General features: G+C 37.5%; 1 protein-coding gene across 2 annotated transcripts in view; it reads left to right on the forward strand.

Moving 5' to 3' along the window:
• ltn1 (listerin E3 ubiquitin protein ligase 1) overlaps window positions 1–17,377 on the forward strand; it is a 126,143-nt gene extending 108,766 nt beyond the window's left edge. For both annotated transcript variants that reach the window (XM_073045711.1, XM_073045712.1), the window contains exons 23-30: window positions 1,938–2,175; window positions 4,459–4,539; window positions 5,106–5,292; window positions 5,691–5,862; window positions 6,300–6,520; window positions 7,830–8,024; window positions 11,846–12,013; window positions 16,767–17,377. In XM_073045711.1, the coding sequence (XP_072901812.1) occupies window positions 1,938–2,175; window positions 4,459–4,539; window positions 5,106–5,292; window positions 5,691–5,862; window positions 6,300–6,520; window positions 7,830–8,024; window positions 11,846–12,013; window positions 16,767–16,829 (1,325 nt within the window). In that variant the 3' untranslated portion in view covers window positions 16,830–17,377. The remainder of the gene's footprint in view (window positions 1–1,937; window positions 2,176–4,458; window positions 4,540–5,105; window positions 5,293–5,690; window positions 5,863–6,299; window positions 6,521–7,829; window positions 8,025–11,845; window positions 12,014–16,766) is intronic.

Genomic DNA, 17,377 nt, shown 5'->3' on the forward strand with positions numbered 1-17,377 from the left:
AAGTTACCCTTCTTTAAGTTCAGAACCTTTGTTTCTGAATTAACTATGTCACTCTCCATCTTAATGAAGAATTCCATCATATTATGGTCACTCTTACCCAAGGAGCCTCACACGACAAGATTGCTAACTAACGATTGCTCAATACCCAATCTAGAATGGCCTGCTCTCTAGTTGGTTCCTCGACATGTTGGTTCAGAAAACCATCCCGCATACATTCCAAGAAATCCTCTTCCTCAGCACCCTTACCAATTTGGTTCACCCAATCTATATGTAGATTGAAGTCACCCATTATAACTACTGTTCCTTTATTGCACGCATTTCTAATTTCCTGTTTAATGCCATCCCCAACCTCACTACTACTGTTAGGTGGCCTGTACACAACTCCCACCAGCGTTTTCTGCTCCTTAGTGTTATACAGCTCTACCCATATCGATTCCACATCCTCCAGACTAATGTCCTTCCTTTCTATTGCGTTAATCTCTTCTCTAACCAGCAATGCTGCCCCACCTCCTTTTCTTTCCTGTCTATCCCTCCTGTATATTGAATATCCCTGGATGTTGAGCTCTCATCCTTGGTCACCCTGGAGCCATGTCTCTGTGATCCCAACTATATCATATTCATTAATAACTATCTGCACATTCAATTCATCCACCTTGTTACGAATGCTCCTCGCATTGACACACAAAGCCTTCAGGCTTGTTTTTACAACACTCTTAGCCCTTATACAATTATGTTGAAAAGTGGCCCTTTTTGCTTTTTGCCCTGGATTTGCCTGCCTGCCACTTTTACTTTTCACCTTACTACTTTTTGCTTCTACCCTCATTTTACACCCCTCTGTCTCTCTGCACTTGTTCCCATCCCCCTGCCACATTCGTTTAAAGCCTCCTGAACAGCACTAGCAAACGCTCCCCCAGGACATTGGTTCCAGTCCAGCCCAGGTGCAGACCGTCCTGTTTATACCGGTCCCACCTCCACCAGAACTGGTTCCAATGCCCCAAAAATTTGAATCCCTCCCTCTTACATCATTTTTCAAGCCATATATTCATCTGAAATATCCTCCTATTTCTACTCTGACTAGCACGTGGCACTGGCAGTAATCCAGAGATTATTACCTTTGTGGTCCTACTTTTTAGTTTATCTCCTAACTCCCTAAATTCACCTTGTAGGACCTCATCCCATTTTTTACCTATATCGTTGGTACCTATGTGCACCACGACCACTGGCTGTTCACCCTCCCATTCCAGAATGTCCTGCAGCCGCTCAGAGACATCCTTGACCCTTGCAGCAGGGAGGCAAAATACCATCCTGGAGTCTCGTTTGCAGCTGCAGAAACGCCTATCTATTCCCCTTACAATCGACTCCCCTATCACTATAGCTCTCCCACTCCTTTTCTTTCCCTCCTGTGCTGCAGAGCTACCCATGATGCCATGAACTCGGCTGCTGCTGCCTTCCCCTGATGAGACATCTCCCCCAACAGTATCCAAAACAGTATATCTGTTTAGGAGGGAGATGACCTCAGGGGACTCCTGCACTACCTGCCTACTGCTACGTAGTCTAGTGGCCACCTCTTCCCTTCCTGCCTGTGTAGCCTTTACCTGCAGTGTGGCCAACTCACTGAATGTGCTATTCACGACTTTCTCAGCATCGCGGATGCTCCAGTATGAATCCAATCACAGCTCCAGACGCTCAGTGCGGTCTGCCAGAAGCTGCAGTTGGACACACTTCCTGCACACATAGTCATCAGGGACACTGGAAGTATCCCTGATTTCCCACATGCTGCAGGATGAACAAACCACGGGGCCGTGTTTAAGTAGAAAGCAAAAATTCTTCTCATTTCTTTATTATTTATAAAATGCTAAATTCATTAGTTAGATTGAACATAAATTGTAAGTTCAATAATTGTACAAATGTAGAATACATTTTTTTTTCCCTTACAGCGGAATTCAAAGGAAATGTTCTTCCCCCAACCTCCATACATCTGCTAACAGCTTTAGGTGAAGCTTCTGCACTTATTCCACTAAAGCAGCTGATGAATCACAGTCTGCCAGCTAAATATATTGCTGGTCAGCAAACCAATTTACCTGATAAACTTCAGTCAATTATGAACATGTTGGTGCCATTGTTGCTCTCCAAGACTCGACCTCTGCAAATCACAGCTTATCATATGTTATACAAGTAAGAGAAAATTTTCATTTTTTGCAATGCAACAGGTGGAATACATCATTTCTATTTTATTTTTTTTTAAAAACCTGACAATTTAATTTCCTAAAATTAGGTGGTTTCTTTCATGAGTATGTACCCACCAAATCGGAATACTGCCATGTAGTGAAAATGATAAATTACTTCTGCACTTTTTTACAATTGGTATTTAATGCACACGAAGAAATAGTTCATTGCAGTAATGTAACGGTGCACCTGCTGGCACAAATGGTGTCTTTTTCAATTGAGTTTCCAGTTTGCTACCTAATTTGAAGTGACATGTTTAGATGAATTAGAAGAACTCTTGTAATCTTCTGGAATCTTGACTTGAGATTGTTTTCTCCTTGCATGCCACTTTATATTCAAGCAATTTATTCCTGGATCATTGTTCAGATATGTTTAAGAGTGCTACAAACCGACACATTCATTATTTCCCCCTCATGTTGAACATTCTATGCCTATTTAGAAAGTCCGATTAAGTTTAGGAACTTTTATTTGTTGACAAGTTTGGCATTTTCTGTAAGTTTGCTTTCAAAAACCTCTTTCTTCTATCCAGGAACATGAAATCCAGTTTTAAATCTGACACTGTGGAATAACTTCAAATATTTAGTTGTCAGCCCTAATTCCATTGTAATTGGGAATTTTAACATATCTAATGATACAACGTGATATTGTCACTTTCAGGCAGGACTTTAAAGTTTCAACTTTATCTTAATGTTAGTACTTAATATTATCTTAACATTAAGTACTTATCCTTAACGTTATTAAACAAACACACCCATGGCCTTGCTAGATTACTGGTGCCACCATTGTCTTTCACCTCTGTGCACTTCCCTGAAATTAAAGAGGTGATTTCCATAATTCTTGAGCTGTTGTTAATAGTTCGTGCTTGCAGCAACACTGGCAGTAAGACAACCATAGTGCAGCCACGGATCAATGCACAGTAAAAATATTGACACAAGTATAATAGTAGCACTGGGAAAGAAAGCAGAGACCTACATTTTTTACATATTTTTTTTTACAGATTCTGTGCTTAAAATTAAAGTAGTCGCAGTGTTGCATCAACAAGTTGCATTTGTAACTCAGCTAAGTTATTACAGCAACACCTCCTAAATGGTAAACATTCCTACCAAGAAGGACAAGGGCAGCAAGCATGTGGAAACAATATCTTCAGGCTCCCATTTAAGTAGTGCATCATTCTGACTTAGAATTGTAAGGTCTAGAATCCTTTCTCCAGCAGCACTATGGAAAAACTTCACCATAGGACTGCAGTGGTTCAAGAAGGTGGCTCACCACCACCTTCTCAAAGGATGGGAAAGAAATGCTGACCTTTTCAGTGATGCCTAAATTCTGAAAATGATTTTTTTAAATGCAACTAGTAGTCCTGTAGTATGGCAAAATAGAGAGAGAACAAGAATGAAATATTAATCTTTACCCACAGTCCTAATTTTACTGTTAACTTAGTGTGAGCTTTAAAACCAGAACAATAATCCAGACAGTGCCAAGATATAGGCTGATTTACCTGTAGCCATGTCTTTTATCGATTGGAAGCAGTATTAATGTTTGAATTTTAAACTGAGGTTCATGCTCCAATTCAGCTAGACTGAGAGAATCCAATGGAAAAACTTGAATAGTTTTGTGGAAGAAAATTTCTGCACGTGTTGATACACCTTTTTTTTACATGTGGAATATAAAACTCAAATAGTTCAAACATTTTGAATTTCAAGTCCTTCCAAAATTCTCATTATTTCAAAGCTAAGACACCACAAGTGATGAATTAATTACAGGCATGCAAAGTGAAGTCAAGTAACTACTGACTTTCCTTCTATTTAATAATTACTACAAACTGTGATTGAGGCAGCTTGACATATTGAACCATTGTCATTTTCCGTCTACTTGTCTCTGCTGAGATCACCTTGTGTCAGACACACTATGAATTTCTTTTGAGTGATCTGTGACACAGACTAGAGTTATGCCCTCTCATTCTATGCATTAAGATGCCAATGTGATGTGGATATTAACTAATTTCATGGATGAACTGTCTGATGTTACATTTTAGGAAAGGAAAGAAGTCATTTTTTAAACAACATTTAGCCATATAAAAACATTTGCAACATTTGGCACTGTAAATCTACCAGTTTGAATTCCAAATCCAAAATGATCCTTCTCCTTGCGCTGTAAATTGGATGACACTTTGTAGCAATGCAGTCTCCCGAAACTAAAGTAAAACATATTTTTGCTTCTGATATTAAATTTCAGGTTAATGCCAGAGCTGCCTGCTTTTGATAATGAACATCTGAAATCTTATGACGACAGTGGAAATGATGAAGACCATGGTTTGTAAGTAATGATCTAAGGACTTTTGTATAACATTTTAACATCGAATTTTTTAACCTAAATATCTTTTCATTGTTCTGGGTTCCATATAAAACAAAGGCACAACTTGAATTCCTGTTATAATAGTGTATCAAATAGTTTAAACTTACCTTAGAACTACTTTGAATAGCTTCAAACTTTGGTCATGATGCAATTACGTGTTTCAATCTACAATGCCACAGAGCTTCCCTACAAGTTCACACTTTAGTTCATCCAGAATTTTATATTTTTTATCAAAGAATTGTCACAGTATTGAAGGGTAGTACAAAGAAGCAACATAACAGTATATTGTGGATTTTTGTGAATATTTTAAAATGTAATAAACCACAGTATTTTAGATTTACTGATTTTTAAACTGCTAATATTAGTTGCATAAAGTAATGAAATATTAATGCATAAATAAACTTGTGGAAGCTTTTAAACCAGGATTAGAGCAGAATTTATTATAGATTGTATCAATAACAGCTGTATGATGTTTGTTAAATTAAGTACTTTATTATCCGTTAACAGTTTCCATTTCTGCCCTTTAGATCACCACCTGAAGCACTTGTGGCAGTAATTAGTGCTAAGGAGAAGGTTTTAGAGGATATGTTCAATAACATTCCAGTTGGAGAGTACACAGAAATCGAACCGCTGAGTGCAGCTTACTATTGCATCCTGGGATACTTGCTTGGCTGGAAACTGCTTCTTGTATTTTTCAAGGCATCACCCTCTGAGGTACACATGGAGACTGGAATGCCTTTAGTGCAAGCTATGCTTGTTGTATTTGATAAGTACACTATTATTGTCTATTATTATAAATCACATGATTGGTTTCTTGTTGCTGACTTGTGTTTCCAGTGTTTCTATTTTATTGCAATGTTTCCAGAATTTGCTGGGCCTCTTACTTGTTATAATGGAGAGCGAAAATCCACACCATACTCTGAACTCCATTGAAAACTATACTAATTGTTGGCTTGATTTAGTCTAAATGTTATTGTGTTTTCATGTTAAATATTTGAAAGCTTGCTGCAGTGAAAAAAATACTGGCGAGCACATGAAGTTAGCGTTTATTAGGCAAAATGATGAAAAAGCTTGCAAATCCTTAAAGAATAATCTGTTCTTATATTTTCTAGTTACGGGCCATATATGCACCATATCTCCGTGATAGTAAATGCTTACACAAATTATTACAAAATCTGTTCAGACTAATGCCAGAAAATCCAACTCTTCCTGGACAGATTGCTGATTCTACTAGCAAAGGAGTACGCACTCTATTCTCTGAGAAGCATGCCATTCTTCTTCAAGGTAAAATACAAGATGAAAATGGAAAACATTCAAGTCATTTAATCAGAAACAACATTGGATGAAAGACCCTTGACACTTAGGTTATTTTGTAATTTTCTAAAAGATTGCAAATTATTTGTCGCTAGTGATTTCACCTCAATCCTTAAATTGTTAGCATTAAATTAATACATTTGAAGATATGGAGCAGTAAATGGGAAAATATTTATTTATATACACAATCATGTTTTTTCACATGAAATGAGAGTCTTACTTTTCATTAAAATTGCACTCTTTCATCAGTTATCATGACTACACATAATCTACTTGGTTCTCATGAGCATTGATAAAATACTGAGGAATCAGTTTTGCCAGTGTATAAAGTGAACCGTGGTTATTTTGATACTTTATTTCCAAGACTATTTTAATAATATGCAATTTGTTCTTGTATTTTCTGCTAGAAACAAAAGCTTTAAATACAGAGATTCCCAAATTGGCTTGTGCTGTATATTATAGTGTATTGAAAAACCTGCCAGCTACAGTTCGCCTTTGGTGGAATAGTCAAGACAAGCGTGTGTCCAGTACAGTGGATAAATACACCAGCAAATATGTCAGCAACATTCTTTCCTCACAGGAAATTTCAGCTGTGCAAACCAGTACTTCAGTATTCAAGAACATGATGGTTGGTGATGTACTTAGAGTTTTGTTCTGCTGCATGAAAAATTATGTTTTTTGCTTGTTCTAATTTTAATGGATGCATTCTCTTATAATGCAACTTAATATTCTCCACCTAGAGGGCCAGAATCTTTGCTTGCTGCTATATTAATTACAGTTGGAGGTAAAACCTAAAAAAATTCTTATGCTTGAATTTAAGTTGGAAGAATTGTTACAGTTGACGCCACATACTTCCTGATTATTTTATTTGAAGTAAATGAAAAGATTGCTAAGGTTTAAATATTATTAATTCACAAAGATATCCAACAAAGGACCTTATTAAATACCAAGAGCCTTTTAGAATTCTCAGTAGTTTTATCCCTCTAGTTACAATGGGCAATAGCCTATGTTGAGCAATCTTCAGTAACCATTACAAATATAGATTTCAATTGCAATGTATACTTTCCTGCTTTTTCAAGTATATTCAGTTATTTAGTCAGTAAGTCACATCTTAGTAGGTGACCTTGAATCTTTAATTCCCTCTGAGTAGCTTTGTATTACAATTTCTAATAATCACTAAACTCCTAAATGGGCTGGTTAAAAGAAAAGTCACAGACATCAGTATGAAAATTTTAAGCAGTGTATAAGCTGTAGTAGTTTTTTTAGGCATCATTAATATTGTCTACACCTAAAAGTAATGCAGGCTGAATCTGTGCTGACAGTTCTGGACATATTAGATGTCAACATTAGACGTTCACATCTTCAAAGTCCAAATTAAATTTATAATCAATATACATATTTCACCGCATACAACCCTGAGATTCATTTTCTTTCAGGTATTCTCAATAAAACCATAAAAGAATAATAACCACGATAGAATCAGTGAAAGACCACACCAATTTGGGTGTTCAACCAGTGTGCAAAAGACAACAAACAGTGCACATACAAAAAAAATTGTCAGTCCAGCTCTGTTCCACATCGCACATACTATCAAAACGACAGACCAAATATCAGAAAGTGTTACTATAGTCACTTTGGCAGCATCAGAGTCCTTCGCTCTTCATTTTGATTATTTTGAGCTGGCGTTGCACAGATATTGATCAAGTGTCAATAGTGCCAAATTTCAGCACACCAGTTTGACAAAGCTGAGGAGATTTTCTCTTGCATTCCATCTGGTGTTGCCATAAACTTTGTAGCAACCTATGATGGAAAATTTATTTTCTCGACTCTTAACAACTGACATCATACTTGCACTTCACTGTTGTATTTTGAAGCCTATGTAAACTTGATGCTGCACATTCAGAGGCAAGTTGCTAATATTTTTTGTTTCCCTTTAGGTGAAAGCTCGCCCTGTTGCCCGAGAAGTACTCGCTATCTATACTGTGAATGAAGTATTCATAGAGCTTGTTATTCAGTTACCAACAAACTATCCTATTGGATCAATTACTGTTGAAAGTGGAAAACGAATTGGTGTGGCTGTTCAACAGTGGCGTAACTGGATGTTGCAGCTAAACACATTTCTTAATCTTCAGGTTGTGTTTGATTACATTCATTCAAATAATATAATTAGATGTTATATTTGTAATACCCAAACTCACTTGTGTAGGCTTTCTAATAGTTTAACTTCACTGTAAATTGAATTCCCTCTTATTTCAGAATTATTTTCACTTACGACTCACATATGTCCTGTCTAAGGGTAAGACTTGAGGCAGGTTTTTTTTGAACTGGAGGAGGAAAGTACACAAAAATGATGCAATTTGGCATTTTGATAGTATTTTTTATTCAAACTGTTTGGAACAAGTTTGGAATTTGTAAGACACTAGAACATTACCTGAGCTTTTTTAAAATTTGTCAGAAAAGGCGTTCCAGCACATATTTGGACTGTGTTGGTTGTTGACTCAAGTGACACATTTGAGTGTATTCACCTAATGTTTCATTGTACATGTGACAAATAAAACGAATCTTATCTGTATACCTAGTTAATACCTTAGAAAAATATCACAATCAGGAGGCCAAGTGAATTTTAAAAAAGAATTTAAGCAGTTTTGTATACTACAGCATATCTGGGAAAAATATACAGCTTGATCATGATGACACAGTATTCCAGATGGAATTGCTACCTATGTTTCCACACATGTCCACACATACAAAACCAGATACTAGGAGGGGGTGGGTCTGTCTCACTGGCATGCTAGACTTTGGGGTTTAGCAACATGGTCCAGATCGCAGTTGGGTTATAGTCATCACATTGTGGGGCCCCACATGAAACCATCTGGAAAGCTTTTCCTTCTGTCAAGCAGACAAAAAAAATCATGAAATCATGAAAGTTATAGATAAGGGTACGCACACAGTCATTTTCCCAGGGAAGGAGAACTAAGGACCAGACGATATAGGTTAAAGGTGAGAGAAGAAAGATTTAAAGAGCACCTGAGGATTTAAAAAGACATTTGGATAAGTACTTGGTTAGTAGGAAATAACAGGGATGTGAGCCAAATGGGAGTAGTTTGGTGAACACTATGACTGGCATAGACAAGCTGGGCCAACCTATTACTGTGCTGGATGACTCTCTGACTCTTAATTTTAAGAGTTTTTAAATGGTCTAGCATGCAGACTCATTCAAATTATTGAAGCAACCAAAAAATAAAAACGCTTCAATAATTTAAAAAATAGAAATTGTTTAAAACATAAAAATAAAGCAGCGAGTCGTAGCTTGGCATTCCTGTAAATGTTTTGAGTCTATCACACTTTGCTAGAACTTGTAGAGAGAAAACAAGTTTGTTTTAAGTCGGAGAGGCATGGAAGAGTGGCGAGAACAAAGTCTGTAATAGGGTTACCAAAAATGTTTCCAGGTTGCAAAATACTTTAAGTGCTAGATAGTTAATACTTGAACAATGCTGAAAAACCAATCTCCCTGTGCTCAGTATTTTAGTGGTGTGAAACATCATTATTAGACAATAAGACATAGCAGCAGAATTAGGTCACTTGGCCCATCAAGTTTGCTCCACTATTCCATCGTGGCTGATTTATTATCCCATTCCACCCCATTCTCCTGCTTTTTCCTTGTATCCTTTAACTCCCTGACTAACTAAGAACCTATCAACCTCTGTTTTATATATACTTAATGACCTGGACTCCATGGCCGTCCATAAAATCCAGTAAAACCCATAGATTCACCACCCTCTTGGCTAAAGAAATTCCTTCTCAGCTCTGTTCTAAATGGACATCCCTTTATTTTGTGCCCTCTGGCGCTATGGAGACTCACCCACTTTATGAAACCTCCACTCTACGTAGTCCTTTCAATATTTGATAGGTTTCAATGAGATTCCCCCCACCCCCTCATTCTTCTAAACTCCAGTGAGCACAGGCCCAGAGCCATCAAATTCTCCTCATACTTTAATCCATTCTCGTAAACATCCTCTGAACGCTGTCCAATGCCAGCACATTTGTTCTGAGATAGGGGCACAAAAGTGTTCACAATACTCCAAATGCAGCCCGACCAATGCCTAACAAAGCCTTAGCATCACATCCTCGCTCTTGTATTCTAGTCTTCTTGAAATGAATACTAATGTTGCAATTCCCATCCTTACCACTGTCTCAACCTGCAAGTTAAACTTTAGGAGATCCTGCACAAGGACTCCAAGTCCATTTGCAACTCTGCTTTTTTTAAAAATTTTCCTCCTGTTTAGAAAAAAGGTCTGCACCTTTATTCCTTCAAGCCAAGTGCATGTCCAAATCCTTCCTTACACTATATTCCATCTGCCATTACTTTGAGATACAGCTTGGAACAGGCCCTTCCATAGCGAGCTATGCTGCCCAAAAACCCCTTATATCCCACATCCTGGCAACAGCTTGGGGGTCTGTATACAACTCCCATTCAGGGTCTTTTTATCCTCGCAGTTTTAAATTCTACATCTTCCAATCCTATGTCACATCATTCTAAAGATTTGATTTCATTTTTTTTTTTACAAACAGTGGCACCCCACCCTCTCCACCTACCTGCGTGTCTTTTCGATACAAGGTGTAATCTTGGATGTTAAGTTCCCAACTATGATCATTCAACCATGATTCAGTGATGCCCATATCATTATACCTGCCTATCTCTAACTGCACTACAAGATCATCTACGTTATTACATGTACTGCATGCATTCAAATATAACACAGTCAGTCCTGTATTCATCACCCTTTTCGATTTTTTTCCCTATCATCTGCCTGCCCTTCCTCAGTCTCATTATAGACTGCATCTACTCACATACCAACTGCCCCATCCTCACCCCTATTACTCTGGTTCCAAAGTAAGTACATATTCGGCACATCATTGTAGGCCGAAGCGCCTGTATTGTGCTGTAGGTTTTTCTATGATTCTATCAATTCTGAGGTAGGGGGCCCAAACTGTTCACTATGCCTCAAGTGCAGTCTGACCAATGCCTTATAAAGCCTCTGGTTTTTGCAGAAAATAGTCTACTCCTTTATTTCTTCTACCAAAGTGTATGACCATACATTTTCATACACTAAATTCCATCTGCCACTTCTTTGCCCTTTCTCCCAATCTGCCTATGTCCTTCTGCAGACTCCCTGCTTCTTCAACACTAGCCTATCTTCAAATCGTCTACATACTTGGCCACAAAGCTATCAATTCTGTCAGCTGAATCACTGACATATAACTTGAAAAGATACAAACACCAACCCCTGCAGAACACCACTAGTCACCCACAGTCAACCAGAGAAAGAGTCATAGGAATAAACTTTAACTGCATAGAAATATGGGATTATTGAATAATTTAGCAAAATTAGCATAGTGCAAAATACACAGATTTCCTGATGTACTTGATATTCATCATGTTAAGTTCTGTATGGATTTCAGATATTATGGTTGTGTAGGGATTTCTAAGGGTCTTTGACATGGGGAAAATTGGCTCAGGTTCCAGCTTTTGATAACCATCCACTAACCCTACAGTATCTGTAGGGAGTTTATGTTTTAGGTCAATAACCAGTTCTTATGGAAGATTATCAATCTGTAGATGCTAATCAGCTTCTGAATATTCCTTTCTGTTTCTGCATTTCATTTCAGTTTTTACCTAGATTAGTCAAAATGCTGACTGCTATGTGTACAATTAATTATAAATTACATGATATTACTAAAATGACTTAGCAATATCATGTAATTTTAATTAAATAAATCATTTATCTTGTACCTAAATAAATATCAGGCAATATACCATATATTTATACTCATCATTACTTTTAAATATTACTCTTTGTTTCAAATCCTTTAAAATCTTGAATATAAATTCCATTTCTATATTGTTAATAATGAGTTGGTTTACTTTTGCTTCCTGTGATTTTATACATAGAATGGCAGTATTATGGAAGGCATTGCATTATGGAAGACCAATGTTGATAAACGGTTTGAAGGAGTTGAAGAATGTATGATCTGCTTTTCAGTAATTCACGGTTCTAACTATTCACTTCCAAGAAAAGCCTGCAGAACCTGCAAGAAAAAATTCCACTCAGCCTGCTTGGTAAGCAATTTAAACTAGCAATAACATTCACAGAATTGCCAAACAAATTCAGTAAATTATATTTCATAAATTAATTTTAACTTAAGGGCATGTAACCCCATAAACACAAGAGATTCTGCAGATGCTGGAAATCCAGAGTAACATATCCAAAATACTGGCGGAACTCAGCAGGTCAGGCAGCATCCATGGAAAGAAGTAAACAGTCGACATTTCAGGCCAAGACCCTTTGCTCAAAATGTCAGGTGTATATTCCTTTCTTGGATGCTGCCTGATCTGCTGAGTTCCTCCAGCATTTTGAATGGTTTATGCTGTAATCCCATCAATTCTGTTTTAAAAATTGCTGATTTGATTCCATGTTAATGTTAGGAGTATATTTGTTTTTATAACCAATAAGATTACTAAATACTTAGTAATCTTGGTGGTAATCTTTTGCCTTTTTTAATATTGAATATTAATTGTAATAATGCATTTTAGGCAACACATTAAAGGGGGAGCTAATTACAGTGCTTCACTTCACATTATTGCAGAAGTGACTGTAAATCACTAACAGGATTATTTTCTTTTTAGTGCATTTACTGATTCTTGTGTAGGGTTGAGCTGGTGGTGCATCGCCATTTACATTACAATTACCTCTATTATACACTTACATAATGGTTACTTTTTTCTGTCTAATTCAGATCAATGGAGATAGAAGTCTTATTATTTCCTCATCTCCTTTGTATCTGATAATCCACTGTCCAGTTCAGCATCTGGCTCATGTAGTAGTGCTCCCTGTACTCACTCATTGAACACTCCCTTTAAACCCTTTGAGGTGCCATTTCCCAGACTTGCTTCCAGTTCAGCTGGCTCTATAATTAGCAGCATGAAAGCCTGGAAATCAGATTTCTGATAGAACCAGAACAACATTTTCCATATCAGCAATATGAAAAATTCTTATTACCATCTGACTCCGGATTAGCATCAGAAGGCAAATTAAAAGTGTCAGTTCTAACCTCTAACTCATTTTTATATAATTCTTATTCTTGTTGAATAAAACATAGAAAACATACAGCACAGTGCAGGCCATGATGCTGTGCCGAACATGTACTTAGTTTAGAAATTACCTAGAGTTACCCATAACCCTCTATTTTTCTCAGCTATTTTTCTTCACCTCTGTACCTACTTCTAAGCACCTTAAAACTGTGCCCTCTCGTGCTAGCCATTTCAGCCCTGGGAAAAAGCCTCTGATTATCCACATGATCAACGCCTCTCATCATCTTAGACACCTCTATCAGGTCACCTCTTATCCTCCGTCACTCCAAGGAGAAAAGGGCAAGTTCTTTCAACCTGTTCTCAGAAGGCATGCTCCCCAATCCAGGCAACATCCTTGTAAATCTTCTTTGCACTCTTTCTACGTTTTCCAAATCCTTCCTGTAGTGAGGCGACCAGAACTGAGCACAGTACTGCAAGTGGGGTCTGACCAGGGTCCTATAAAGCTGTAACATTACATCTCAGCTCTTAAACTCAATTCCATGGTTGATGAAGGCCAATACACTGTATGCTTTCTTAACCACAGAGTGAACCTGCGCAGCAGCTTTGAGTGTCCTATGGTCTCGGACCTCAAGATCCCTCTGATACTCAACAATGCCAAGAGTCTTACCATTAATACTATATTCTGCCATCATATTTGACCTACTAAAATGAGCCACCTCACACTTTGCTGGGTTGAACTCCATCTGCTACTTCTCAGCCCAGTTTTGCATCCTATCGATGTCCCGCTGTAACCTCTGACAGCCCTCCACATTATCCACAACACCTCCAACCTTTGTATCATCAGCAAATTTACTAACTCATCCTTCCACTTCCTCATCAGCTCATTTATAAAAATCACGAAGAGAAGGGGTCTCAGAACAGATCCCTGAGGCACACCACTGGTCACTGACCTCCATGCAGAACATGACCCGTCTACAACCAGTCTTCGCCTTCTGTGGGCAAACCAGTTCTGGAACTACAAAGCAATGTCTCCATGGATCCCATGTCTCCTTACTTTCTCAATAAGCCTTGCATGGGGTACATTATCAAATGCCTTGCTGAAATCCATATACACTACATCTACAGCTCTTCCTTCATCAACGTGTTTAGTCACATCCTCAAAATATTTAATCAGGTTCGTAAGGCACAACCTGCCTTTGACAAAGCCATGCTGACAGTTCCTAATCATATTATGCCTCTCCAAATGTTCATAAATCCTGCCTCTCAGGATCTTTTCCATCAACTTGCTAACCACTGAAGTAAGACTCACTGGTCTATAATTTCCTGGGCTATCCCTACTCCCTTTCTTGAATAAGGGAACAACATCCACAACCCTCCAATCCTCCGGAAGCTTTCCCATCCCCATTGATGATGCAAAGATCATCGCCAGAGGCTCAGCAATCTCCTCCCTTGCCTCCCAAGTAGTCTGGGGTACATTTCATCCAGTCCCAGTGACTCATCCAACCTGATGGCTTCCAAAAGCTCCAGCACATCCTCTTTCTTAATGTCTATATGCTCAAGCTCTTCAGTCCACTGTATGTCATCCCTACAATTGCCAAGGTCCTTTTTTGTAGTGAATACTGAAGCAAGGTATTTATTAAGTACCTCCGCTATCTGCTCCGGTTCAATACACACTTTTCCACTGTCACACTTGATTGGTCCTAGTCTCTCATGTCTTATCCTCTTGCTCTTCACATACTTGTAGAATGCCTTGGGGTTTTCCTTAATCCTGTTCGCCAAGGCCTTCTCATGCCCCCTTCTGGTTCTCCTAGTTTCATTCTTAAACTTGTTCCTGCTAGCCTTATAATCTTATAGATCTCCATCATTACCTAGGTTTTTGAACCTTTCAGAAGTTTTTCTTTTCTTCTTGACTAGATTTACAACAGCCTTTGTAAACCATGGTTCCTGTACCCTACTATACTTTCTGTGTCTCATTGGAACGTACCTTTACAAAACATTACACAAATAACCCCTGAACATTTGCCACATTTCTGCTGTACATTTCCCTGAGAACGTCTGTCCCCAATTTATACTTTCAAGTTCCTACCTGATAGCTTTATATTTCCCCTTACTCCAATTAAACACTTTCCCAACTTGTTGGTTCCTATCCCCCTCCAATGCTATGGTAAAGGAGGTAAAATTGTGATCACTGTCTCCAAAATGCTCTCCCACTGAGAAACCGGACACCTGACCAGGTTCATTTCCCAATACCAGAATAAGTACAGCCTCTCCTCTTGTAGGCTTATCTACATATTGTGTCAAGAAACCTTCCTGAACACACCTAACAAACTCCACTCCATGTAAACCCTTGCTCTAGGAAGATGATTGTTGTTGTGTTTGTGGTAAGTTGCACCAACACACCACAGTAAATTTCTAACACAACATATGGTGAATGAAGTTTATCTTTGATCCTCAGTAGATTTGATTCAGTAGAGGTAATCGAGGTAGAATCAGCAGAATTCTTCCATTTATTCTATAGGATGATTGTACTTGTTGAATAATAACAAAGATTTTAAATTATGATTTTAATACATATTCCCACTAGCATAATTCAGATCCATCACTGATTAATTAATTTAAAATATATTGTTTTATTCCACTCTAATGGTAATATATACTTCCAGCTTTAAAGTGTTCTTCAGTTTTGCATTGCATGTTCCAATGACGTTTAAGATTTATTTTGGATTTTGCCTTTCTAACTGACCTATTTTCTGTCTGGATTTGTCTTCAATATTGTTACTAATGCTTCTTTCTCAGAAGACCTTTAAAGTAAACAGGAGCATGAGTGGACCTTACTCTTGTTTCCTGATTAGTTTCTCAAACTTCACCTGGTCCTTTCCATTGTGATCAAGTAGTTTTGTCCCTTGCTGTTTAAAACATGGCACAAGAAGCATAGCAGTCAGTGCAACACTTCACAGCAGTTTGAGTCCCGCCACAGTCTTTAAGAAGTTTATATGTTCTCCCCGTGACTACATGGTGCTTCTGTTTCCTTACACATTGCAAAGATGCACAGTTAGGTTTGGTGAGTTGTAGGCATGTTGTGTTGGTGCCGGAAGCATGGCAAGACTTGCGGACTGCCCAGCACAGTCCTTGCTGAAAACAAACAATGCATTTCACTGTATGTTTTGATGTACATATGACAAATAAAGCTCATCTTTAATCTTTTTACAATAAGTACCAGTCCATATTGCAGCTGACCCATACTATCTGATAATTTCTGGGAACAGAAAATACTTTTCAGCTGGAATGCTGTAGTAAATTAATCCTTAATTGCATGTTCTATATTTCTGTTCTTATGGCTGAATTTTCAGCCAGCAAAATAAACTAAAGATAAGTTATTAAATACTCATATATCTTTCTTCAAAGTGTCTAGTCACTAAGACTGTAGTACCTCGAAAATTTCAAAATGTTAAAACATTCCATGCCACAGAAAGGACTGCATAGCAGAGCAACGTCAATATCAATATCTATTTAGATCTATTATTCAACTTCCACTATGTTGAGATGATTTTTTGGATCTTTTGGATGTGAATAACTATGTTGTAAAACCTCCTATCATTCTATTGTCAATGTTTATTTGTAATACTTGAAGTGAGAAAGACTTGTCAAGCAAAAATCTTGATTTTAATTCTGAAAGAGGACTGAATGAATTGCTGACAAATTATGCAGGCTTTTATATTTTCTTCTAACGGTATAAAACTGAATCTATAATTTCTAATTTTTATATTTGTCGTGTTTACAGTACCGATGGTTTACTTCCAGCAACAAATCTACATGTCCACTGTGTCGAGAGACATTCTTGTGAGGTGTTATGGCACCTTTTCTGTTATTTTAATGGCCTAGTGGACTCAGGAGAATTGTAGTCTCGAAGCAGAAGACATCACTCAATGACTTTATAACAGCCAGTAAATACCAATTTTTGAATAAAACAACAGAAGCAATTTTTTTTCTGGCCTGTTACTAAAACTTGTAATTTTAAAAGTCAATCAGGTGTCCTTTTTAAAAAAAAAGGGCATCAATAATTTTCCACAATTAAATTTGTCAATTAAATCAATGACAGTATATTGTATAAAGATGTTTGTCCTTGTTTCATTTTGTTCCTCTGTCTTTGGTGACTTGCATTCATTCCTTCAATGGTGGTGTTGTGGATCCATTGCAGGAAAGTGTATGAGTTAATACCGAACAACTCCCTGGCAGCTCACTTCTTCCAATCACAGATTTCTACATAACAATGGATGGTCAAACTTGCAACCATCACATGTTGAATTTAAAACCATTACTTAAATTTCCTTATAATATAAAATATTCTATGTAATAAAATTGTTCATTAGTAAAATTGTAAATTGCATATAA

Source organism: Hemitrygon akajei, chromosome 5 (genome assembly GCF_048418815.1).
Source record: "Hemitrygon akajei chromosome 5, sHemAka1.3, whole genome shotgun sequence".
In the NCBI taxonomy this organism is placed as follows: domain Eukaryota; kingdom Metazoa; phylum Chordata; class Chondrichthyes; order Myliobatiformes; family Dasyatidae; genus Hemitrygon; species Hemitrygon akajei.